General features: G+C 49.6%; 1 gene segment (V, D, J or C); it reads right to left on the reverse strand.

Moving 5' to 3' along the window:
* On the reverse strand, positions 1 to 26,967 carry LOC116456040. The segment is given in 5 exon segments: positions 1 to 961; positions 1,418 to 1,527; positions 2,637 to 2,684; positions 3,139 to 3,402; positions 26,844 to 26,967. Coding segments are annotated over 5 exon segments (537 nt in total).

Below are 26,967 nucleotides of genomic sequence, written 5' to 3' on the forward strand. Positions count from 1 at the left end.
CACGTTTCTCATTTTTTTGTAAGAATTGTTTGATAACAGCATAAAGAAGTGCCAAGACTTCTTGTGGGTGCCAGTACAGTTCATGAATTAGCAGCATACAGATATCACAACAAGCACTGTTCCAAGGTGGGCACGCATGGACGGGTAAATATTTCAGTATATTTTTATGCAATTGTAATACAATGAACTTGGGAAATCTCAGGTTGTTAGAAGTAAACAAAAAGAACAAAAGTGGTTTGTATTTTTACTAAGCACAAAGCCAAATCTTAAACTGATTTAAATTAAGAAGCTGTTACAGTCAGATACACTTAAAAAAAACCCAAATATTCTTTTTCTTTTTTTTTTTCTTTTCTGTGATAATGAGGTGACAGTTTCACTGAACTTGGGACTTCCGGGAGACCTGCAGCATATCCTTGAGGAAAAAAAAGGGGTATCTTGCTCTGATCTAGAAAAGGGTGGCAGGACAGTGCATCCTGAGTAAGTCTCCCTTTGTTTTTCAAAGCGTTTCATTTACACCTGAAAAGGTGTCTGGGGGGTGAACCCTAAGAGACATGAATACCCTAAAGCTACCAAAATAGGAAAAAATCATGTTCAGGTGATATTTAGCCTGCAGTTTTTAACAAACAGCACTGCTCCAGGCAGAAGTTGTCATTTTAATGCAAGTAACAAGCGATGTTTGGCAATGTATAGTTATAGCAAAGTCTGCTTCATGCAAAAGAGACGCTGTATGGTGAATGACCCAGGCATCTGGAGGGCAGAATGCTGGAAATGTTTCGTTTTGAGTACTTTTATAGCAATGCAAATAAAGCAACTTAGAATATAATGGCTGGTGTGATATGTAAGAACAGCAGGTGATGTCCCTTGCACAAGGAATGTCCCTGTGCTCCCTCTTGCTCACAATGGTCTCTCAAAGCAGATGGTTTTGGTACTTCAGGACTGCACCACCTGGTTACTTTCAGTCCTGTAACAAAAACAAAGGGATGTTAAATCATTATTTGGGTTACAGTCACAGCTGCACAGTTGTAGAGCTGAAGTGTCCAGGCAAGAGAAAGAGAAGAAAGAGACACTGGGCAAAACCTAATGTATTAGGACTTATATTAAAGTCAATAACCATCAAACTTTCCCAGCTGGAGACAGATGAGGGGATAAATCTGATGGATGAATGCAGGCAAGGGAAGGGATGGATGTAGAAAGAGAAGGGAGAAATGTCTTGAAAGAAAAAAAATTGCATATGGACAAGGAAGAGTACCTGAGGAGCAGATGAAAATGGTATGACCAGAGGAATAGAGGGATTTTACTGTTGGCAGACAAAAGAAGTATGGATAGACTGCATAAACAGCTCTTCCAGAGAGAAGGAGCATTCATAGCTGAAGAAACAATCCAGATGTTTTCAGACCGGCCCCCCAAGCATACTCACTTTTTTTTTCTTCCACATAAGCATCGTCATGAGCACATTAAAAATTATTCCTTTCATTAAAACTATTTTGAGGCCCAGCTGTGATAAAGACAGTGTGTTCAAGTGTTCATCTGGAAAAAACAGAAAATGAGAGTCACAAGAGCACTGAGACATCCTCGTGTTCCAGACAGACTTAAAAGCCCTTCTTGATGAAGCTGCTCCGTTGAGTGGTGGAGTCAGCTGGTAGGACAGGAAGGGAGATAGGGAGCAGGACTGAGAGACTTTAATTTCTTCTGTTCAGTAACCACTTAATTATCCAATACACCAGTCTGCCAGCCATCTAACTGGTTTTAAGTACTGTGCATTGGCAGCCCTCCTTCCTCTTTCTAAAATTCTTAAAGATGGGCAGGGGGAAAGCAATTTTGATTTTAATCATAGAACACAATTGTATTTGAATTTTATATTAATCCGAAGTTACAAAGCCATTTGTATTTGAAAATACATTGATCTGTCCTGGAGAAGTAGGGAGCTGTCAGCAAAAACTCATTGTATGTTTATGACTGAAAACCTTTCAGAGAGCTGAAAGGCTGATCCAATCAGCCGTGTTTACTGATGACTGTTTTCCTGAAATGGTATTTTGGAAAGATTTGCAAGAGCACAGCTGTTCTGTGAGCAGGGCAGGCTCAGGCACGGGCTCTGCTCTTTGAAGTGGCACCAGCAGCAGATCCTTGGGCTGCAGCCCTGCCCTGACCCCTCCCCAGCCACGAGCTGAGGCAGAGCTGGCTTAGATGCACCCCAGCTTTAGCGAAGCCCGAGCACAGCTGCAGAAACCACCTCCTTAGCTATTGCTTCATTAGGTGTTTCTGCACCCAAAAATAACCCAACTCTTCTGAAGTCTGAAATGTGGCAGTGCTGACTCATCCCAGTACCTGGAGTCACTCTGTGGTGGGCAGCAGCTCTGTGATGAGTCAGAGCAAGAGCATGTGGGCACTAGCTACATTGGTTGCATTAAATTATGCATCTTTTGATATTAATTATCATGAAAAATGGATCTGGGAGGCTGCATTAACACCACGACTTTCAGCCTTGATATTTAAAGCCTGTGGGGGCCCTTTTGGAAATTTCCAGTCTGACCTTTTGCTTCAAAAAAATTCTGCAAGCGGGGAAAATCAGCAAAAACGTGGGAAGGCATTTACTTTAGTCAGGCCAAACTTTTCTCCTAAAATGGTGTGTTACATACCTGTCCTGAAGTGCATGGACAGCCCCGTGACACAGACAGTGCTGGCACCTGCAGAGAGTAACAATAAATTTGATTAGCAGCAAAAATGTACTTCTTCAGAGGTTTATAAAGATAGCTCTGCTTAGAAGGACTAAATTAGAGTTTCTGGCCAACAAACCCTCCCATAAGCAGTCTTTTCTCCTTTTTTCAGGGCAAGCATAAAATATGACCTAACTAAACTTCAGTGTCCCATTGGACAGAGGAATTTCAAGCTTTCTATCCCCCTCAGCGTGTTTTTAAGATCTCTCTGCTATGACTGTACCAGTCTACTGAACCTTAATCTTTTTTCCACCAAGGATGAAAGAGAGAGAAAACAGAAGCAACAAGGCAACCTTCCCCTGTCTTGTGGGACCATAGCAGAGCACGGCTCGCAAGGTTGGGAGCTGCAACCCAGTCTTGCTCAAACCAACAGCACAGAGCCCAGAATGCCTCCAACCCTTCACATGCCCAGCAATGCCATTACCACTCTCAGGATCCTCGCCCTCCAGTTCTCCAAAGCCCTCGTGGCTGGCACCACACTGCATCTCATCCCTCTTGGCCCAGTAGGTTGACAGGTAGCTGGATTCCTCGTGGTTCTCAGCAGTTGCCACCTCCACGACAGCGGATGTGTGCTGCTCAGCCGAGTTAAGAGCGAGCTTTTCAGGGGAGTAATCTGTGATAAGGCACATTTCCAAATCCTGGTCATCTTTAGAGGTCAGCCTGTAGACTGAGGGAGATGGAGTGACTTCTGCAAGTGGAGAAAAGAAGAGTCATTAGATGAGACTATACATTCATAGTTCCTTCAGTGTTAACATACAGTCACTTAGAAATGCAGGTTTCTCCATTAATCCAGTGGGAAGTTGCCTGATCATTGGGACCTTGTGCTAGGACACCTTTAGAGAACCAAAGCATCTACAGCAGATGATGCAGAAGCTACTTCTTTTGACTTATGTTGTGTGGGAGGCACAGAGTGGCCAGGCAGAATTCTTGGAGCATCTGAAAAGTCTCGTGGACATCCACACCCTGGATGTCCATATCTCACCCAGCCATTCCTCTCGGTGACAACTTGCTGAACCCTGCTCTGCAGCCTGGCATCTTGTCCTGGGTGCACCCAAGGATGTGTGTAACAGGTGGAGAGAGCACAAGAGCAACCTGGCCTAGCAGAAGTTATCCCTGCCCATGGTTGGAACACGGTCTTTAAGGTCCCCCCCAACCCAAACCATGCTGTGATTTTGTGATTCTTGAGACAGCTCAGGGACAGTCTGCTTTTTCTGCAAATGTTCTGTCAAATCCACCAAATGCAAAATCCCACTTCCTCCCTGCGTCCTGAGGGGCAGAGGATAAACCACTAAATCTGAAGGCTGTCCACATTTACCACCGGTCTACTGACAGTGCTCCTACAGCAGAAGCTCGAGAAGCCATGGCAAAGTAGGAACAGAGGGCTGCATTCAGGGAAAGAAAGGGGAAGCAAACAAATATTTCCTTATGTTCCACTGCTTGACAGTGCAGTACCAAATTTTCTTACAAAATTTTACCCTGCAGAGAGGGGTTTGAGGCACTAAAGACTGCAGATACAGGACACCTGGGGCTCAGTACTGGTTTTTTGCTTCAAACTCTGCTAGCAAGTCAGTCAGACTGGGATTTTCCACACATATCAAAACACAACCTGTGGTTAAACCCTTTTTTGCATATTTAACTTTATAAACTTGTACTCTAAAGACACACTTCATCTGATTCTATGAGAAGGTGTGTTCCTAAATCTTTGTTCATGGCTAACAGTAAAATGTTCTGGACACTGCAGCACTCTCATTTCTGGATGAAATATCATTACAGACATAGTGTAGCCACAATGCAGATTTGGGGCTCTCAGCAACCCTGTGGCTGCATTTCCCATTGGCCTTCACAGATTTCAATGAGAGCTTCAGTTCACGTTTATAAACTGATTAAATGTTCTTGTGTAGGATTGAGAGTTTAGATTAATCTTTGCTCTCTCCTTGTTCACGCACCTCATTGATTATTGTATTGTACCTCACTAAGTGTTGTAGAAATACTGAAGACAGCTTAGCTCCCAGATGAAGAAATTTTCATTTCTTCCCATGGGGAAAGCCTAGAAAGTGTCTCAAAATCTTCTGTATCACTGAAATAAATGTTCCATTCCCAGCTGTGCCACCTTAGAGAAATAGCCATACTTCTCTATTAATATGATCTCAGAAAAAAACTAATCCACAAAGCCCAAGAGTTCATTCTCTGGCCCATCTCCTGAGCTGTAATTCATCCATTCTAGCTTTGTCCTGGCTTTGAAGAACCTGATGAGACTCTTTGCAAACTGTGCAGAAATACAGCCTAATGTATGTTGGAACTCCCTTAACCCCACTCTCCACCTCCCATACTCCCAGTCAGTGTTTTGGAAATAGGTTTCGGTGATTGTTTGTTAGGGAGAGGAAGGCAGGAGCTGGTAAAAGGCTTGGTGATACATCCCTGTATAAAATACAGATGAGCCAGGGTAGATCATTGCCATGGGTACAGGGAAATGAAAGAGAAGAGGAGGAATTTATCAAGCTGCTCTGCTTCTTTCTCATAATGAGTACTGTGCTTTCTGAAGAGAGAAGTATCTACCTCTCTCTGAATTAGGGTGTTTTTCTCCCTTTCAATCTGTGCAATGCTGTGATCTTGAACACATAAAACAATAAAGTCTGTTTTCCACAGGAAGCATCAGCAGTTTTGCAAAATATTAGTTTCCTGTTCTTACTCAGTGGTGGCTGCCTCTGTTCTGGTGCTGCAGCTCAGTTCCTGTAAGTTCCTTTGTGTATTTGCCCACTGCTGTGAAAGTTTGCAGATAGTTTTGGTAAATACCATCCGCTCTAACCACAGCACTAGGACCTGTTATTCTGTCTTAATGAGCTGGTGCATGTGCTGGAGGTGTTGTATATTTATGCCCTCTATTTACAGGAAAGAGTGAGAAGTAAATAATGGTACTCTGAGCTTTCCATGCTGCCTAATTTTATCTTTACTAAAGGATGTCTTCCAGGTGGAAGAGCAGGAGCTGTTGGAATGCTATTCCTGCCCAGTATACAGAGGCAGCCAACTAGAGGCTGATTTCAGGGAGAGAGCAGTAGAACCCTATTCCAACATCAGACTGAGACCTGTGCCCTTTTTTTTTTCCCCTCCAACCAAGCTGCAGTAGAAATCCTGAACTGGTTTAATTCCCAGCTGGTATTGTGCAGAAAATGATCACATTCTCCATTCCTTCCAAAGCAAACCATCTGCATCTCTGGTCAGACTGGAATTGGTGCTCTTTGGTGTTCTTACCACTCCTCAGCCTAAGACATGATGTTCCACATCCAGAGTCAACCTGGAGCTATTGCCCCACTCTGGGGCCACCTGTACCCCCTGCACACTCATACAGGCCAATCTTGCCCCCAGAGGAGCAACTCCAATGAATTAACAAACACTTCAGTGATGTTTCCTGTCTGTCCTCCAATGCATGCTCTAAAAGGTCTACCAGAAGTCCTCTGTGAAATCAGTCATATTGTAGAAATACTGAAGACAGTTTAGCTCCCAGGTGAAGAATTTCTTTCCATGGGGAAAGTCTAGAAAGTGTCTCAAAATCTTCTTTATCACTCACAGATGAGGAAATAAGAGTTCCTCATTTGTTCCATTCCCAGCTGGATGCTGGGGTGACTACAGCAAGACAGGATGAACACATTTAGGACTGGAACTCTTCCTAGACTGTCTAGACTCTGTCTGGAGACAGGTAGCAGAAGCAGGTCCTAGTCCAGCATTAGCCAAGTCATCCAAAGTGCAGAGACTGAGGAAAGATTCAGCGTCTGCAAATGTGAATATGCTGCTTCACTGGCACAGTTCAGGCATCATTCTGGTCTCCTTCCAAAAAATGTATTTGTTTTTGCCTCTGTAATTACACTTGGGGAAGTCAAACTATCAAAACCATCCAAAGTCTTTCTCACAAACCTTTTAAGGGAAAGATTTCCCACTGAACCAAAAGTAACAGTGAATTAATAGAGGAAGATACCCAGTATATGAGGAGAAATCAAGTGCTCAATGGAATAAATAGCTCTCTAGTATCAAACCAGGACAAATCCTGGGCTTTTAGCATGTGTTCACATTCAGAAAAAAATGAGATTAATTTTTCTTAAATTTCTTATTGGGAAACTGTTGCGCTTTTGATGGGATCCCCTTCCTTTTCAGACGAGGGTGAAAGAGCAGAGGAGGCTCCTATCCTGCAAAGTTCTTTCTTTCATAGTCTCATAGTTTTCTGAAGGCAGAGTTCAAGGGGGTTACATGATAAGGCCAAGCAGTAACAGCAGCAGCAGCAGTCAAACAGCAAGTAGAAAACAGCTTCTTCTTCTTCTCTAAACTTACAGAAGTGTGGATTATATTTGTTAACTGACCAATAAGACTAACACATTAGTCTAGTTTTTCTTTTCTTAACCTATCCCGGTCTCATTCTAGCAGTTGTGAAACTTACACAAGTGTTACATAGGTATTACACAGATTTGCATTTACAGTTTCTATCAGCTCTTATTGTTTATGTGAACACTCTAAAAAATGTGAAGCACATAGTTCTATCTATATTTTGTCTAAAGTAAAGAAATTCTGTGAAAAGCAACACTGCTGCAGTAAGAACTGTGTTTAAGATTTCCTTGCTGCAGCACTCAGCATATATTTCTACTAAAAGTTAAAAATCTATATTTTTATTTCACTTTGGTGTGGCTTCATGTATCTCAGCTTATCCAAAGGTTTTAATTCAACCCTTGTGCTTTGGCTTTCCTCTGGGCCTGGGTCCAGAGGAGCTTTCACTCCAACAGGAAACAATACCCTGTTTGTGTTTATGTATGGATCTACTCATGCGCCATCTAAACCACCGGAGAGAATTGCTACAATCTCCTCTGCTTCTCCTTTCAACAACATTAAGAAAAGATTTTTGGGAGTGAGAAGGAGCAATTCTGCTTATGTAATCCACTCTCTCATGGGTAACTGAGATGGATTAACCCATCTGTGTGACAATTTCCTGTAAACAAAAAGACTCGAAGTGGCTGTTTATGCACCTCCTGAGAACCTTTGTCATTTTCACAAAATGCTTTTCCGTGCATTTTCTTCCACAATCGAACTGGTTTTCAATTGCCAGATCAAGTTTTCAATTATATATGGCAGAGGTTTTGTTTCCAGAAAAAAAATTCTTGGAATAGTATAATGGTTATGGATTTTAAAACAGAAAGATCACTACATATTCTCTTAGGCTAAGACTCAGAAAATGCAGTCTCTAAGCCCTTAGTCAGAAGAGCCTCCAGTCACCATGCCATGACTATTAAACCTGGACACCACCACCTTCTCTCACTGTTCTGTCCTGCAGTGGGTCACTGCCACACCACAGCCAAACCCTCCTTGCATTGCAAGACAGCATCTCTATTCCAGCTGGCTTTTGCCAAGGGAAGCTGAAAAGTTGGAATATGCTTCCATGAAATCCCTGGTCCGTTTACCCAACAAACAAATGATTTACCACTCCTGGGGTTAATATGGAGCAGAAAGCTCAAACTTACTTGGGGTAACAACAAGTTGGGTCCCAGTTCCAAACGTGGGTTTCGTGTATCCCTGGTTGGCACACTGGTGCCAGCCTCTACAAAAATGTGGGCAGGTTTTTGCAATGCATGCTGGCAGCCAGGTCAACACACAGTCCAGAGCAGGGGATAACTTAAGGGAGCAATGATGAAACTTGCTGACTTAGGACACTATCAAAGTACCAGATAAATCTACTAGAAAATTATCAGGGTCAGAAACACAGAGATCAAAGTTTTTAAAAATGTTCATTCATTCCCTGGTTACAGTTGTGTGGTGTTATATATTTTGGGGCAATACAAGGAATTATCTGCTTTTCCACCTGTAACATCACCTAAAATCCCAGTTCCCTCAGCCGGGCAGTTAAGGGCCACAGCCTTTCAGTCTAGCTTTTCTCCTGGGTATTTACTACCCACGTGCCTTGATCACCAACAAGGCTCTTTTTCCTAATGTCAGTTATATCCCTCTCCATCCCCATAACTCATGTGACCCAGGAAACCTTTGTGAGGACCCCACTGGCCTTGGTTACAGCTTTGTCCTTACAGGTTTCCATGGCACACTGTGCCCCTGCCGCGGGCTTGGAGCCTCACAGGCAGCCTGGTAACTCTATTTCTTGGGAATTCCCACTCTGTCTCTCAGCTGTGCAGTGCCTGGAGCATCACAAATGGTCCTGCAGCTGTGACAGCTCAGCAAACCTGCAAGTCTCGGTGACAAACAGAATCCCCTTGCAGTATTTGTGGGTAATAGAGTGTCTGTACATCAGATAATCCAGCCAAAAGGCAGTCAAATCCATTCCAACACTGGTATTAAAAATGTTATAGTGCAATGCTCCTTGGTGGTATTCTGATACAAGCAAAGACCAGCTAAAATGGTGATAATCACCCCAAGTGGGTATGTTCTAAATCATAGAACCACAGGGTGGTTTGGATTGGAAGGGAACTTTAAAGGTTATCTAGGTGAACTCTCCTGGAACGACCAGGGACAACTTCAGCTAGGTAAGATTGCTCAGAGCCTCATCCAACCCGACCTTGAATGTTTCCAGGAATGGGGCATGCACCTCCTCTCTAGGCAACCTGTGCTGGTGTTTCACCACCCTCACAGTAAAAAAAATTCTTCTTTAGCTCCAGTTTGAATCTACCCTCTTTTGGTTTAAAACCATTACTCTCTGTCCTGTCACTACAGGTTGTTTTAAAAACTTAATCTCCATCTTTCTTTTAATTTTGAAAGTACTCTGAAGAACTGAAAGGCTGAAATAAAGTCTCTCTGGAGCCTTGTCCAGGCTAAACCATCTAAACCATCCCTCTCAGCCTGTGCTCACAGGAGAGCTGCTCCATCCCTTCTGAGCATTTTTGTGGCCCTCCTGTGCATCTACTCCAGCAGATCCTTGTCTTTCCTGTATGGGGACCCCAGAGGTGGACACAGCTCTGCAGGTGGGGTCTCACCAGAGCAGAGCAGAGGAGGAGAATCAATCCCTCAATCTCCTGGGCAGTGTTGCTGGGGGTGCAGCCCAGGATGGAGTTGGCTTTCTGGGCTGTGAGTGCACATCCCTGCCTCTTGGCCAGCAATGTAAATATCATAAACATCCTTGTTTTTCAATGCACTTCCATCTGACTTATATAATCTATTACTTTTCTTGAGGCCAATGGATAGATCCTTTAGGAGACAACAAATCCACATGACTGACTTTGCAGAGGAGCAGAACCAGGCTTTGTCTTAGCTGATCCCAGGAATGCAGTTGGAGGAGGAGCACTGAAAGCATGACCCTGCCAGCTTGGACAGCTGCCCTGAGCTAAATGCCACTGCTTGAGGTGGGCTGCAATGCCTATGACAGCTGCCATTCCCAGATCTTGGTGTGTGTTAACAAACCTGCTAATTAGTAAAAAAATCAGGATAAATGTACCTGGCAAAACCAGAAGTCTCGTCCCAGATCCAAATGTGAGTTTGTAATTACCTCCGTAGCCACACAACAGCACAGGCCTCTACAATATCCAGAGCAGTACTGAATGGAGCCTGCAGCAATTAAATACCCCAACAAAAGAAACCCACCCCCTACGGTTACAGCTCAGGAGAGACCCAATATGTGCATTTTTTGTGTTCACATACAATTATGAGTCTGGTTATCTCCAACTATTTCTATCCACATACTAGAAAAGTCCTTTTCACCTATATGAAACCAGTTTCACCCCTCCTCATTTTCCTGGTCTGTGCTGGCTTTCACCATTTCGCTTCACTTGTCCTCTGCTAGAGGAGCTTGATTTAGGAGACCACTTCCTGCTGACTTTCCAAGAAAATTCCTGTTGGCACATGTAAAACCTCTGCTATGTTCTTTCTCAGGAGTAGGGAGGGGAGAATATAGCTGCAGCCATGGAAATCACTCTTAATACCAGTTGAAAATTCATAGTCCTGTTGCTAATATATAGCGGGGTGGCAAAGTAGGCAAAATAACTTGTGAACTGAAAGAAGTACTTCCACCTGGGAATCCAGACATACCTGGAGAAACCATGAGTTTGGTTCCAGCTCCAAAGGTAAGCTTGCCATAAGTCCCAGCATAGCACTGTGACACAGAGCTTTGCAAAATGGTGCACTGGGATGTGTACTTGCTGCATGAAGGCTGGAGAACATGGCAATGCAAGGTTTTATTGGAAGCAGCTCACAGAATCACAGAATCACAGAATGAACCAGGCTGGAAAAGACCTTTGAGATCATCAAGTCCAACCTGTGACCTAACACCACCTTAGTAACTACATCATGGCACTGAGTGCCACGTCCAGTCTTTCTTTAAACACGTCCAGGGACAGTGACTCCACCACCTCCCTGGGCAGACAATTCCAGTGCCCAATCACTCTTTCAGTGAAGAATTTTTTCATAGTGTCCAGCCTAAACCTCCCCTGGTGCAGCTTGACAGTGTCCTCTTGTTCTGTCAGTGGTTGCCTGGGAGCAGAGCCCGACCCCCACCTGGCTACAGCCTCCTGTCAGGGAGCTGTGGAGAGTGATGAGGTCACCCCCGAGCCTCCTTTTTTCCAGGATGAACAACCCCAGCTCCCCCACCGTTCTTCACAGGGCTGGTGCTCAAGACCCCCCACCTGCCTTGTCACCCTCCTCTGGACACGTTCAAGCATCTCCACGTCCTTCCTGAACTGAGGCGCCCAGAACTGGGCACAGCACTCGAGGTGTGGCCTCACCAGTGCTGAGTACAGGGGAAGAATCCCCGCCCTGGTCCTGCTGGCCACTCCATTCGTGATCCAGGCCAGGTGGGCACACTGCTGGCTCATGTCCAGCCTGCTGTCCATCAGCACCCCCAGGTCCCTTTCTGCTTGGCCCCTGTCCAGCCACTCTGTCCCCAGCCTGTGGCCCTGCAGGGGTTGTTGTGGCCAAAGTGCAGGACTCGGCACTTGGGCTTGTTAAACCTCACACTGCTGGACTCAGTCCATCTATCCAGCCTGTCCAGATCCCCCTGCAGAGCCCTCCTATCCTCCAGCAGATCGACACATGCTCCCAGCTCACCAACGTTACTGGCTGCCACCTCAGCATAAATAAGCACTTCCTTCAGCCACTTCCTCCACCTGGTTAATTAATTTTCTGTGTATTCTGTCCTCTGTGTCCACACAGCAGCAGCCTCTGTCCATCACTGTGTGCACATAAAACCTCCCAGATTGTGTTTGGAGCCTCCTGACTGCTGCTGTTGAGTCTCACCACCCTGTGTCACCTTTTTACTCTCTTCTCTTGCAATGTCCACCCTCCTTTGCAGGCCACCCTTCATGTTGTAATGATTCACACTTAGAATCATGGCAACATGGAATTGTTTAGGTTGGAAAAGATCTCTAAGACCATCAGGTCACACCCATACCCCAGCAGTGCCTTTTTCACCCCTAAACTGTGTAATTTAGCCAAGAGTGTCCAAATGCATCCTCCCAGTCCCCACAACTAACAGGAAAGATCCACAGCTTGTGTCATTCCCATTTCTGCTCTCTGGATCATAGCTCCCGTTCTACACTTCCCAGCAGACACAGCAGTAACCCAGAGATCACTGCTCTTGCTTGTTGCCAACAACTTCAAGTGCGTTTCGCTCCTCCTTTGCAAACATTAACCCTGGCTTTGAGTGGACTGAAGTTTTCCATTGGGTTCAGTGTCCCAAATCTCAGAAATCTTACTTTGTCTTACACATCCCTGCTCTTGCATTTCACGTACTTGTTGTCACTTTTCCAATACTTCTTTTCCCCAGCATGGAAACATTTCTAGTGCACACTGGTTAAGCACAAAATCTCCAAATTATTGCCTGAGAACACTAAAACCACCCGAAATTTCTCCATAAAGCCCCTGCACTGCTCCTGGTGCAGCTGGAGAACAACATTGTCTGTATTGAGCCCAGCCTGGTTCAGAGGGGACACAACTCACCTGGGACAATGAGAAGTCTGGTTCCACTCCCCCAGGTCAGTTTTCCCCAGGCTCCAGAAGCAGCACTGTGTGAGAGCCCTTTACAAAATGGGCCTCTCCATGCAGCCCCCTCAGGGGCTGTTGCAGGGCTGGGACATATTCAGTGCTGGAGCTGCCCCTGCAAGAGCCTCTGAACAGCCACAGAGATTTCCACACATCTCCTCTGGCCTCTCTTTGCCCAAAGCCCATTTCTCTGTCCACATCCCTGGGGATAACTGCATTTGTTTATGGCCACTGAACACGTCACAGATGGGAAGCACCAACCCCTCAGTTATCAGGGACCAGTTTGCGCTCCCTGCCCCAAAGGCTGCTTGCACTGGAATGGCAAAAGGGAAGGGAAGAAGCATCTGGAGGCAGCCTGGCCTCAGGGTCCCTGACACAGCCCACCTTCCCAGCAGCCCAGATTTCCAGCTCCAGGAGGCATCTGTGCAATGCCAGAGCTGCTCCAGCATTTCAAGCCTTGCTCTACATTTCAGCTGGGCCATTCCTTCAATTGCCCAGCCCCAGCACAGCCCCAGCACAGAACTGCTGGGGGAGATTGCAGCAGTCAGGCGTTGAGCCGCTTCCTTGGCCACAGGGGACTGAGCCCCTGAGCCCAGGGTGAACTGGGGCTGGTGGCACAAGAGCAGAGCACTTGGCACAAGCCCAGAGCTGGCACTTTCCACAGACACACACAAGCACTGAGTACCAGTTAATCAATGTGTCTCTCTCTCCTAAACCTCCCCTCTGTTCCTCTGGACTGATGGACGATCAGCATGTCATTACCATGGCCACAGCACATCCCATACAGAGCAAATCCTCCTCCTGGAAATGCTTCCAGGCACAAGCATCTCTAGAAGAAGCATCTTGATGCGGGAACAGAGCAGAAGGCAGGGGGACGTGTGGGAAAAGCAAAAGCAAGGGACACCTGGGGAAAGGCAGGGGTGCAAACATTGTGCTTCCCAAAACTGTGCCCCTCCAAACAACCAAGAGCAAGAGAGAAATGAAGCAATTCCACTTTCCAGGACAAGGGCTTGCTCACCTGGCAGCACTGAAAGCACCGTCCCCTTCCCAAAACTGACTCTGGCTGCGACATTTACACCCTGACACATCTCATTGCAAAAACGCCTCTGTCAGCCCTGCACTTGATCTCAAGCACAAAGCACCTGAAAATCCAGGCCCCAGCAAAGCTTCCTGACACAACAGGCTCCAGTCTGCTGACATTCCCTGCAACAAGGCAACATCTATTCCCCAGCTCTTGCCTGAAAAGTCCGAGTTCCCTTTGCCTTGCCTCATTTTTAGCTCCCATGAGAGACAAGCCCCAGCCACGGCAAGGCTTTCCCAGAATCAGGGGGAGCTGCTCCTGTGCAGGGACCTCCTGGACATTGCCCAGCCTTGGGTGTGGGTGGGTTTCAAAGGTGGCTCTGAGAGCCGTGGTTGCCCCTGGAACTGGGCACACTTTGTGCAGCCCAGAGCCAGATCCACTTGCTGGGGAAGAGGAGAGTGGGGTGGGAAAGAAAGGCCAAAGCAGCAGATTCTCTTCCTGTCCCGGGGGTGCCTGCTCCAGGCAGCTCCAGTCTGCTCAAGGGAAGTGCTCAGGGAGCTGGAAAGGGAGGACAGGGATAGCAGGGCCAGGAATTCCCCCAGCTGGGCAGCACTTGTACTCACTGGGCTTCACAGCCAGGCGTGTCCCTGTCCCCAGGACCACTTTGTAGTTCCCTGAGTTACACAGTCCTTCACAGCCTAACAAAAACCATCGGCTCTGCTGCCACTTCCTCCTCCAGGGCCCTGCAGCCGATCAGCTCCTGCCAACCAACACCAGGTATTGGCAGCCAAGAGTCCCTGCAGCCTCCAAAGGAAGGGTCTGGGGAACGCCACCCTCAGCAGGGATGGCAGCTGGGATTGTGGGGCAAACAGGAGCATTGTTCATTCATCCTTTCCTCTGTGGAGCAAAGGAGCAGCTCCCTGGGCTGGGCCAGACAGAGCCATCAGCGTCCCACCCTGATTTCCAGAGGGCTGCATGGCCATGGGATGAATTGTCTCGCCCTGAGCAAGAGGGCTCAGGACCTCTGTCTGCTCAGGGGAAAGGAGAGAGCAGGGGCTGGCAGGGCTCAGTGAAGGAGGAAATTCATGGCCTTGCTGAGGCAAGGTCCCTTCTGTAGCCTGAGAAAACACAGCAAAATTCCCACAGATTGCATCCATCTCCCTCCACTTCCCTCACTAAGAGGTGACCACAGAACTGTTCCACAGGGTGAAGCAGGAATAAGCTTTCAAACTTACTGGGGTTCACTCTTAGCTGAGTTCCACCTCCAAAGACGACCTTGTTGGCAAAACCAGTCACACAATGTTTGCCTTCACAACAAAAACCCTGTCAGTCTCCTCACAGGCTGATTCCCTGGAAAGCTGTGTTTGCTGCCTGGAAAGCATTTCTTTGACAGAATTACAGCTGGCAGAGATGATCCCTGGGGGCCAATTGGTCCCATGGAGAGAAGAGATGGACAATGGTGATCAGAGCTCCTCACTCAGTGCTGGGAACCCGGCTCTAAATGAGAGATCTTCTCTTGGACCTTCCTGCTCACTCTGCGCAGTCAAAACACCTTTCTTGCTCCTGGCTGCTCTCTGGCTCTCCCCCCCTCCCATGCTCCAACTCCAGCCCTGTGCAGAGCACTTTCCAACACAAGCCAGGTGGGTTTTCTCCAGCTGAGGGGTGGCACTTTGCCATCCCCACTCCTTCCAGCTGCGTTTCCACCTACCAGGAGGCACCTTCAGTTCTGTGCCATTCCCAGAGGCAATTTTCCAGTGGATGCTCAATTCCCACACACTAACAAAACCCACACACCACTTTTACTCCAGAGAACAGCACCAGGTTTCCCAGTGAGATCAAGGGGGAAATGGGTATTGCCCTTGTCACCTTCGTCCCCCACACAGCAATGTCTTGCCTGCCCCATTCCTCTGAGTTCTCAGACTGTAAAAACAACCAAGAAATCCATGGAGATGGAATCCCAGCCCTGTGCCCACGTGAAGCAGATGAGAAAGAGCCGCTCCCAGTGCCAGGGGTGACCAGGTCCCTCTTCCTTCCCCGTGTTTCAGCCCCCAGCACAGTTAACCTGGACCTACTCAGTGGCTTTCACAGTGACTCTGCTGCCAGCCCCAAAGCTGAGCCTGCCAAGCCCTGCCCCTGCCAAATGCCACAGCCAGGGCCAGCTTTAGCAAAACCCCACAGCCCCACCAGAGAGCAAACACCCAGAAGACAGTGACACTTGTCTCTCTCAGCAGAGGTTGGAAGAAGCAGGGAAAGGCAAGGGAAATCACCAATTCCTGAGCTGGGACAACATCCTGCCCCGCACACCAGGCTCACACAGAGCTGCCCACAACGGTCTGGAGCCCCTTCAGGAGCAGCCAGGGCTGCTCAGGGCACAAGCACTTGTCTCCATCTCACAGATTTATGTGCCTTTGAGCTTTCCCCCCTTCCCAAAGACAACTTTGTGCCCGGAGCCCTCCTCCCACAGCAGCTCAGAGCTCTTCCATTGCCAGAGAGAGGACACAGGGTTCTCTGTGCTTCCAGAAAGGCTTCCCAACATTCCCACCCCGACTTTATTGCTTTGCACATTTCTGCATTGCCCTCTAGGGCTGAAAGGTAATTCTGACGGGAGACACAAGGTCTCACACCTCGCTTTGGCCCAGCTCCAAGGGAGGACCTGATCCCACGGGACTCACAGCACAAAAGCCATCCCAGCAGTGCTCTCCTGTGCCCAGTGCTCGGCAGCTTTCAGTGTGCCTGACAAGGACCGTCCCAGCAAGGCACGGGGGCCACTTTTCCAAAGATCCCACAGAGCCGGAGCTGAGATTTCCTCTGGGCAAGCACAGCCCCCCTAAAGAGCACACTGAGGGCATTCTCAGAGCCTGCGCTGGCAGAGAAGGCGTTTCGGGTGTGCAAAGGTGGAATGAAAGGAGGGATATGAAACATTCCCATTGCAGGAGAGGAATTTGGAAGATGACAGACAAGCTGCTCACTCACTGGGCAGGATGGACAGTCTGGTCCCTGAGCCAAAGGTCAGCTTCTCGTAGTCTGTATTCACACAGCATTTCCTCCCTTAACAAAAAGCTCAAGGAGCCTCCTCAGAGCAGCACCTCTCTGCCAGCCTTTGCTCAGCCCTGCCAGAGCTGGGGAAACTCAAATGATCCGTGTCTGAATTTCACAGCCCTGACTGCTCTTGATGATCTTAAGGTGCATAAGGGCAGCAACGCAGCAGGAGGAGAGAGCCTGGAGGGAAGCAGCAGCAGCAGCAAAGGTACTTGGCACAAGATGCAGCTTTGTCCCTGGCCCCACCATGTGAGACACTCCTGCAGGAAGCCAGGGCTCAGGCTGCCTCTTGCCTGCTCTGAGCTCCTTCTGGGAGGACAGGGATGAGCCCCTGGGACAGGAGATGCCTTGGGAACTGCAGGAACCGCAACGCCCAGAGGAGGCAAAGAGAAAAGCTCAGGGCTGCCTTTCTCGGGCTGTCTGCACAATACCTGTCCTTTCCTGGCACTGAGACTTGCCAGCACAGTGCCCAAAGGGCTTGCTCTTGCTCTGCTGGGCATCCCACTCTGGCCAGGGCTTTCCCAGTTCAGCACCAACATTCCCTTTCCTGGGGAGCTCAGGTTCCCTTTCCTCTCCTGGGTGCTCGTCCCGTGCTGCTGCTGCTGCTGCTGGAGCACAGCCCCCAGACAGAATTGCTGGGTGAAATTGCAACCAAATTCCTCCACGAAGCCCCTGCACTGCTCCTGGTGCAGCTGGAGAACAACATTGTCTGTATTGAGCCCAGCCTGGCTCAGAGGGGACGCAACTCACCTGGGACAATGAGAAGTCTGGTTCCACTCCCCCAGGTCAGTTTTCCCCAGGCTCTAGAAGCAGCACTGTGTGAGAGCCCTTTACAAAATGGGCCTCTCCATGCAGCCCCCTCAGGGGCTGTTGCAGGGCTGGGACATATTCAGTGCTGGAGCTGCCCCTGCAAGAGCCTCTGAACAGCCACAGAGATTTCCACACATCTCCTCTGGCCTCTCTTTGCCCAAAGCCCATTTCTCTGTCCACATCCCTGGGGATAACTGCATTTGTTTATGGCCACTGAACACGTCACAGATGGGAAGCACCAACCCCTCAGTTATCAGGGACCAGTTTGCGCTCCCTGCCCCAAAGGCTGCTTGCACTGGAATGGCAAAAGGGAAGGGAAGAAGCACCTGGAGGCAGCCTGGCCTCAGGGTCCCTGACACAGCCCACCTTCCCAGCAGCCCAGATTTCCAGCTCCAGGAGGCATCTGTGCAATGCCAGAGCTGCTCCAGCATTTCAAGCCTTGCTCTACATTTCAGCTGGGCCATTCCTTCAATTGCCCAGCCCCAGCACAGCCCCAGCACAGAACTGCTGGGGGAGATTGCAGCAGTCAGGCGTTGAGCCGCTTCCTTGGCCACAGGGGACTGAGCCCCTGAGCCCAGGGTGAACTGGGGCTGGTGGCACAAGAGCAGAGCACTTGGCACAAGCCCAGGGTTTCTGCCAGCTGGGAGCGACATCTCCTGCAGCACCTCAAGGACTTTGGACAAAGAACACACAGGAAAGCTGCTCACTCACTGGGCTGGACGGACAGTCGGGTCCCCGAGCCAAAGGTCAGCTTGTCAGAGCCAGAGTTATAATCACACAGCATTTCCTGCCCTTACAAAAAGCCCAGCAAGCCCCTGCAGAGCAGCACCTCTCTGCCAGCCTTTGCCCAGCCATGGCCACACTCAGATGGGCAGCAGAAGGGAGACAGTGCCTGACACTGGATCCTGTGCCTCACGGGGATGCAGGGGCACAGGACAGGCTTGCCACGGGCAGCTGGCACCTTTGGGAGCTGCGTGTGGCCACTTTGTGCATCCCAGTCCCACGGAGAGCAAGGAGGCTTGGTTTGGACATTCCCTGAAAGCAAAGCCCACCCCTGGCTATGGACACACCTAGATGACCAAACCCCCAGCCAGGCTGCTGCTCTCAGCCACCCAAAGAATGACCTCAAACAGAGCAGAAGGCGCAGGAGCAGCGTTGGACTTACGTGGCCAAACCGTGAGTCTCGTTCCAGAGCCAAAGGCAGGTTTATAAGCACCCGATCCTGTGTTCACACAGCATTTCCTCCCCTGACAAAAACCTTCCCCACCACCTGGTACCACTGGTCACCCACAGCCCAGCTGGGCAGTGCTGAATGTCACAAGGATTCAGCCACAGCGTGAAGTGAAGATCTCCCATGCTCTGAGTGAAGCATCACGGGCACTGTTGCACCTACAAGTACAAGCCCCTGCCTGAATGGCTGCTGCTCATGCCCTGGGCTAAACCAGAGGGTATCTTATGCAGGTTGCCCATCGCAGAGACCCCTCTGCATCATCTGCATTCAATGAAGTGCCAGCTGTCTTCTCCCTCCCCTAGCAAACATGACTCTGACACAACAAGTCTGTCTGGAAGACTCTCCAGTGGTCACTCAAGGACTTTGGACAAAGAACACACAGGAAAGCTGCTCACTCACTGGGCTGGACGGACAGTCTGGTCCCCGAGCCAAAGGTCAGCTTGTCAGAGCCAGAGCCAGAGTTATAATCACACAGCATTTCCTGCCCTTACAAAAAGCCCAGCAAGCCCCTGCAGAGCAGCACCTCTCTGCCAGCCTTTGCCCAGCCATGGCCACGCTCAGATGGGCAGCAGAAGGGAGGCGTGAGGCAGGAGGTCCCTGGACAAGAGCAGTGCTTGACAATCTGACTGCAAGGAATGAGGTCAGGGCTTGGGCAGAAGCCATCAAAGCTCCTTCTCCTCCTCTTCCTCCCCCTCCTCCTGTGCCCACCGTGCCTCCAGGCTGTGCCCTGGGTTGCTGTTAGAGTGGGAAATCTCTGCCGTGGTGACAGAACCCAGTCTGATGGCACAGGCTCCCCAGGGCTCAGAGAGATTTAAGAGAATGAGGCACTTGTGCCTGCTCTGCCAGCACTTCTTGGGCATCCCCAGGAGCCTTGTCCGACTGCCAGAGGTGTCCTGGTGGGCAGCACCATTGCTCACACATTGCTGCTGCCACTGCAACACAAACCGTGCTGCGTGCAGGGACACTGGAGAGCCAGAGGAGCCCTGGATGCACTGCAGGGTGGGTGGGAACAGGTGTGCCAGGTGAAGGGTCAGTTCTCTGTGACGCCCATCCATGCTCAGAGGGAAGAGGGCAATGGGGATGGGCAGGCAAAGAAGCTTTGACTCTGTAACAGAGCACGCAGGAGCAGAAGGCAGGGGGACATGTGGGAAAAGCAAATGCAAGGGACACCTGGGGAATGGCAGGAGTGCGAACATTGTCTTTCCCAAAACTGTGCCCCTCCAAACAAGCAGTGGACACTCAAGGACTTTGGACAAAGAACACACAGGAAAGCTGCTCACTCACTGGGCTGGATGGACAGTTGGGTCCCCGAGCCAAAGGTCAGCTTGTAGCCAGAGCCAGAGTTATAATCACACAGCATTTCCTGCCCTTACAAAAAGCCCAGCAAGCCCCTGCAGAGCAGCACCTCTCTGCCAGCCTTTGCCCAGCCATGGCCACACTCAGATGGGCAGCAGAAGGGAGACAGTGCCTGACACTGGATCCTGTGCCTCACGGGGATGCAGGGGCACAGGACAGGCTTGCCACGGGCAGCTGGCACCTTTGGGAGCTGCGTGCGGCCACTTTGTGCATCCCAGTCCCACGGAGAGCAAGGAGGCTTGGTTTGGACATTCCCTGAAAGCAAAGCCCACCCCTGGCTATGGACACACCTATTGACCAAACCCCCAGCCAGGCTGCTGCTCTCAGCCACCCAAAGAATGACCTCAAACAGAGCAGAAGGCTCAGGAGCAGTGTTGGACTTACGTGGCCAAACCGTGAGTCTCGTTCCAGAGCCAAAGGCAGGTTTATAAGCACCCGATCCTGTGTTCACACAGCATTTCCTCCCCTGACAAAAACCTTCCCCACCACCTGGTACCACTGGTCACCCACAGCCCAGCTGGGCAGTGCTGAATGTCACAAGGATTCAGCCACAGCGTGAAGTGAAGATCTCCCATGCTCTGAGTGAAGCATCACGGGCACTGTTGCACCTACAAGTACAAGCCCCTGCCTGAATGGCTGCTGCTCATGCCCTGGGCTAAACCAGAGGGTATCTTATGCAGGTTGCCCATCGCAGAGACCCCTCTGCATCATCTGCATTCAATGAAGTGCCAGCTGTCTTCTCCCTCCCCTAGCAAACATGACTCTGACACAACAAGTCTGTCTGGAAGACTCTCCAGTGGTCACTCAAGGACTTTGGACAAAGAACACACAGGAAAGCTGCTCACTCACTGGGCTGGATGGACAGTCGGGTCCCCGAGCCAAAGGTCAGCTTGTCAGAGCCAGAGCCAGAGTTATAATCACACAGCATTTCCTGCCCTTACAAAAAGCCCAGCAAGCCCCTGCAGAGCAGCACCTCTCTGCCAGCCTTTGCCCAGCCATGGCCACGCTCAGATGGGCAGCAGAAGGGAGGCGTGAGGCAGGAGGTCCCTGGACAAGAGCAGTGCTTGACAATCTGACTGCAAGGAATGAGGTCAGGGCTTGGGCAGAAGCCATCAAAGCTCCTTCTCCTCCTCTTCCTCCCCCTCCTCCTGTGCCCACCGTGCCTCCAGGCTGTGCCCTGGGTTGCTGTTAGAGTGGGAAATCTCTGCCGTGGTGACAGAACCCAGTCTGATGGCACAGGCTCCCCAGGGCTCAGAGAGATTTAAGAGAATGAGGCACTTGTGCCTGCTCTGCCAGCACTTCTTGGGCATCCCCAGGAGCCTTGTCCGACTGCCAGAGGTGTCCTGGTGGGCAGCACCATTGCTCACACATTGCTGCTGCCACTGCAACACAAACCGTGCTGCGTGCAGGGACACTGGAGAGCCAGAGGAGCCCTGGATGCACTGCAGGGTGGGTGGGAACAGGTGTGCCAGGTGAAGGGTCAGTTCTCTGTGACACCCATCCATGCTCAGAGGGAAGAGGGCAATGGGGATGGGCAGGCAAAGAAGCTTTGACTCTGTAACAGAGCACGCAGGAGCAGAAGGCAGGGGGACATGTGGGAAAAGCAAATGCAAGGGACACCTGGGGAATGGCAGGAGTGCAAACATGGTCCTTCCCAACACTGTGCCCCTCCAAACAAGCAGTGGACACTCAAGGACTTTGGACAAAGAACACACAGGAAAGCTGCTCACTCACTGGGCTGGATGGACAGTCGGGTCCCCGAGCCAAAGGTCAGCTTGAAGCCAGAGTTATAATCACACAGCATTTCCTGCCCTTACAAAAAGCCCAGCAAGCCCCTGCAGAGCAGCACCTCTCTGCCAGCCTTTGCCCAGCCATGGCCACACTCAGATGGGCAGCAGAAGGGAGACAGTGCCTGACACTGGATCCTGTGCCTCACGGGGATGCAGGGGCACAGGACAGGCTTGCCACGGGCAGCTGGCACCTTTGGGAGCTGCGTGTGGCCACTTTGTGCATCCCAGTCCCACGGAGAGCAAGGAGGCTTGGTTTGGACATTCCCTGAAAGCAAAGCCCACCCCTGGCTATGGACACACCTATTGACCAAACCCCCAGCCAGGCTGCTGCTCTCAGCCACCCAAAGAATGACCTCAAACAGAGCAGAAGGCGCAGGAGCAGCGTTGGACTTACGTGGCCAAACTGTGAGTCTCGTTCCAGAGCCAAAGGCAGGTTTATAAGCACCCGATCCTGTGTTCACACAGCATTTCCTCCTCTGACAAAAACCTTCCCCACCACCTGGTACCACTGGTCACCCACAGCCCAGCTGGGCAGTGCTGAATGTCACAAGGATTCAGCCACAGCGTGAAGTGAAGATCTCCCATGCTCTGAGTGAAGCATCACGGGCACTGTTGCACCTACAAGTACAAGCCCCTGCCTGAATGGCTGCTGCTCATGCCCTGGGCTAAACCAGAGGGTATCTTATGCAGGTTGCCCATCTCAGAGACCCCTCTGCATCATCTGCATTCAATGAAGTGCCAGCTGTCTTCTCCCTCCCCTAGCAAACATGACTCTGACACAACAAGTCTGTCTGGAAGACTCTCCAGTGGTCACTCAAGGACTTTGGACAAAGAACACACAGGAAAGCTGCTCACTCACTGGGCTGGACGGACAGTCTGGTCCCCGAGCCAAAGGTCAGCTTGTCAGAGCCAGAGCCAGAGTTATAATCACACAGCATTTCCTGCCCTTACAAAAAGCCCAGCAAGCCCCTGCAGAGCAGCACCTCTCTGCCAGCCTTTGCCCAGCCATGGCCACGCTCAGATGGGCAGCAGAAGGGAGGCGTGAGGCAGGAGGTCCCTGGACAAGAGCAGTGCTTGACAATCTGACTGCAAGGAATGAGGTCAGGGCTTGGGCAGAAGCCATCAAAGCTCCTTCTCCTCCTCTTCCTCCCCCTCCTCCTGTGCCCACCGTGCCTCCAGGCTGTGCCCTGGGTTGCTGTTAGAGTGGGAAATCTCTGCTGTGGTGACAGAACCCAGTCTGATGGCACAGGCTCCCCAGGGCTCAGAGAGATTTAAGAGAATGAGGCACTTGTGCCTGCTCTGCCAGCACTTCTTGGGCATCCCCAGGAGCCTTGTCCGACTGCCAGAGGTGTCCTGGTGGGCAGCACCATTGCTCACACATTGCTGCTGCCACTGCAACACAAACCGTGCTGCGTGCAGGGACACTGGAGAGCCAGAGGAGCCCTGGATGCACTGCAGGGTGGGTGGGAACAGGTGTGCCAGGTGAAGGGTCAGTTCTCTGTGACGCCCATCCATGCTCAGAGGGAAGAGGGCAATGGGGATGGGCAGGCAAAGAAGCTTTGACTCTGTAACAGAGCACGCAGGAGCAGAAGGCAGGGGGACATGTGGGAAAAGCAAATGCAAGGGACACCTGGGGAATGGCAGGAGTGCGAACATTGTCTTTCCCAAAACTGTGCCCCTCCAAACAAGCAGTGGACACTCAAGGACTTTGGACAAAGAACACACAGGAAAGCTGCTCACTCACTGGGCTGGATGGACAGTTGGGTCCCCGAGCCAAAGGTCAGCTTGTAGCCAGAGCCAGAGTTATAATCACACAGCATTTCCTGCCCTTACAAAAAGCCCAGCAAGCCCCTGCAGAGCAGCACCTCTCTGCCAGCCTTTGCCCAGCCATGGCCACACTCAGATGGGCAGCAGAAGGGAGACAGTGCCTGACACTGGATCCTGTGCCTCACGGGGATGCAGGGGCACAGGACAGGCTTGCCACGGGCAGCTGGCACCTTTGGGAGCTGCGTGTGGCCACTTTGTGCATCCCAGTCCCACAGAGAGCAAGGAGGCTTGGTTTGGACATTCCCTGAAAGCAAAGCCCACCCCTGGCTATGGACACACCTATTGACCAAACCCCCAGCCAGGCTGCTGCTCTCAGCCACCCAAAGAATGACCTCAAACAGAGCAGAAGGCGCAGGAGCAGCGTTGGACTTACGTGGCCAAACCGTGAGTCTCGTTCCAGAGCCAAAGGCAGGTTTATAAGCACCCGATCCTGTGTTCACACAGCATTTCCTCCCCTGACAAAAACCTTCCCCACCACCTGGTACCACTGGTCACCCACAGCCCAGCTGGGCAGTGCTGAATGTCACAAGGATTCAGCCACAGCGTGAAGATCTCCCATGATGTGCCTGTGGGATCAAGGGCACTGTTGCACCTGTGGATGCAAACCCTGTTTGAGAGCACTGCTGCTTCTGCCCAAAGCCAAAGCCTGTCTTGGGGAAGAGAAGGTGACCTGTAACCCCATAACTGAAGGACCAGTAGCCTAAGAAGGGCATCCTGGAAATCTCGCTGGCCATGGGGCAGTTTTGCCCCACATGGAATGATTTAACAAGAAAGTGGATGCACTCACCAGCTGAAACTTGAAGCCAGGTCCCCTTGCCAGTGTGAGCTTGTGCCACAGCTCACACAGCAGTTTTCAGCTCAGCCAGAACACAAACTCATCCTCATTCTGAGAAAGAAAAGTAACCCCTGCTGGCATGGCCATGGCACAAAATGCCCTGAGCAAATGTGGCCAGGACTCCCCACTGCATATCTGAAAGGAAGGACATGGATCACTGCCAGGGCAATTGAGAACATACCTTAGTAGACCTCTCTTCAGCTCATATCACTAGTATGACTTTTTGTATCTTTCTTCTTTATATATACAATATTGTGCAAAAAAATGGTTTAAACCTTACTTGGTTTTACCCTTAGCTGCACTCCGATTTCAAAGGTGATTTTGTTTCCATAGTTATTCACACAGTGTTTGCCCTCATAACAAAAACCCTTTCTTCCCTCCAGTACCTAATTAGGCCCTACTTGACATTCTTTTTAATGTTTTAACTCCTTGGCAACTTTAACTTACATTTCCTGTAAAGACTTTTCCTAGTTTGTGGTCTCGTTCCATTTGGACAGAGATGGCCACTGACTGAAAGTTTTCTCCTTCATTCATGCAAAGAAATCGCACAGCAAAATTCCTCCCTCATCATTAGATCAGCATTAAAAGCAGAGATCTCCTCCTGGACCTTCCTGCACTGCTTCAAAACACATTTCTTGATTCCCCAAATAAAAATGCTCTGCCTGTTCCAACCCCTTTCCATGACAGCCCAGGTTTTTTTTGTTGTCAAGGAGTGCAAACCTGGATGGAAACCTCTCTGCAGCCAGAAGTCGGAGCAACAGAGCAAAGGCTAAGACAGTTTTCCCAGCAGAGAAGGAACTGCAGCTTCTGGGAATTAATGAAGACCTTGCCTGGGTTCTGGACAATGGAAATAAAAGGACAGTGAGAGGTCCACAGGCCTGGGAGATTTCTGGGAAGAGGCAGTAATGAAGACAACCACTCACAAAAGCCACAGCTCTCAATGACACACAGGGCACAGGAAAATCCAGCCCCCCAAGTAGGTATTTATAACGATATAGGCTTTATAATGATTTTTTTTTTCCTCTGATGGAAGGTCAACCTGTGACCTTCAATTGCTCTCAGAAGGAAAGAACAATGGAATTTTAATGGCTGTTTCAATGCTTTCCTGGAAAGAGGAATTAGGCTTTCCTACCCTTAACTGCCTTCAGGTTTTCACCCACCTGGTTTCACTATCAGTTGTGTCCCACTTCCAAAGGTCACTTTCCAGCCAGATCCTGAATTCACACAGTGACACACTCACTTACAAAAACCTCACACAACTTTGGGTCCACACAAATAAGTGTGTTTTTCTAAAGAGATCAAGGGGGAAAACAGATGTCACCCTTGTTACATACATTTGAGTCTAATTTAGGATGTTTTGCCAGCTGCATACCTCTGATCTTTCCAGACAGAAACAATTCTGAATGCAGTGGAAAACCCAACCCAGTTAGCATAACATAATTGAAGTTCTTGGGCAGTTTTTAAGTTGAACAATTTTTGTAATGTTTAGGAGAGGAGAATCTCAAGCCTGCACTTATAATGTGAAACAACTATTTGTTTTTAGATGTACCTGATTTCAGAATTAGTTTCGTGCCTCTCCCAAAGGTGAGTTTCCAGGAAGACTCAGTTATCCCACAGTAATCAACCTTTATACAAAAATGCTAAAGGAGAGAAGCCTCAGCCTTTAACAGCCAGAACACACTGTTGGACATTTCAAAAGAGGATAAAATTTCCATCACTTTTAAAAACATCTAACAGAGCTGTTTCTAAAACGTCTCATGACCTAAAGAAGGAGCCAGGCAGATCAGGAGCTGGTCAATCTCAGAAGCAAGCAAGGGACCAGACCCATGAGAGAAAGAAGCAAAGAAAAATTAAACAGACAGAAACTTCCAGAAAAAAACCAATCTAAGGTCCTAAATCTTTTTGTTTGTTCACCTGACAAGGAACCCAGTAAGGGATCCAAACCCAAGCCCTAGAAACCAGCTCTATTAAATCTTCTGAGTAAATAAAGGCTTTTCATGTATGCTAATCTCAAATACATTGTCCTGAAGGCTTCCTCTGACTGAGGTGTTCCACAACACAAACACATTCACTGAACAGGAGCAATTTCTGAGCTGTTCCACTCACAGCAACATGGCAAAGCAGTTAGAAGCTAATTGTTCAGAATGTGCTCTCTTCCCCCTTGCCATCTTTCCTTCATGTTAAAAAGAAGCTTTTCCCTCTGTATTTTAAGGAAGATCTAACAGAAAACCTAAAAGATCCAGTCTGTCCTTCGTGAAGAGATACCTACTGGGCTTTACCAGGAGCCTGGTTCCACTTCCAAAGGTCAGTTTGTTTGCATTTCCTGAATACCCACAGCCAAACACTCCCTTACAAAAACCCCACACTCTTCTGCACATTTCAGCTTCCGGGGC

Source organism: Corvus moneduloides, chromosome 26 (genome assembly GCF_009650955.1).
Source record: "Corvus moneduloides isolate bCorMon1 chromosome 26, bCorMon1.pri, whole genome shotgun sequence".
NCBI classification, from domain to species: domain Eukaryota; kingdom Metazoa; phylum Chordata; class Aves; order Passeriformes; family Corvidae; genus Corvus; species Corvus moneduloides.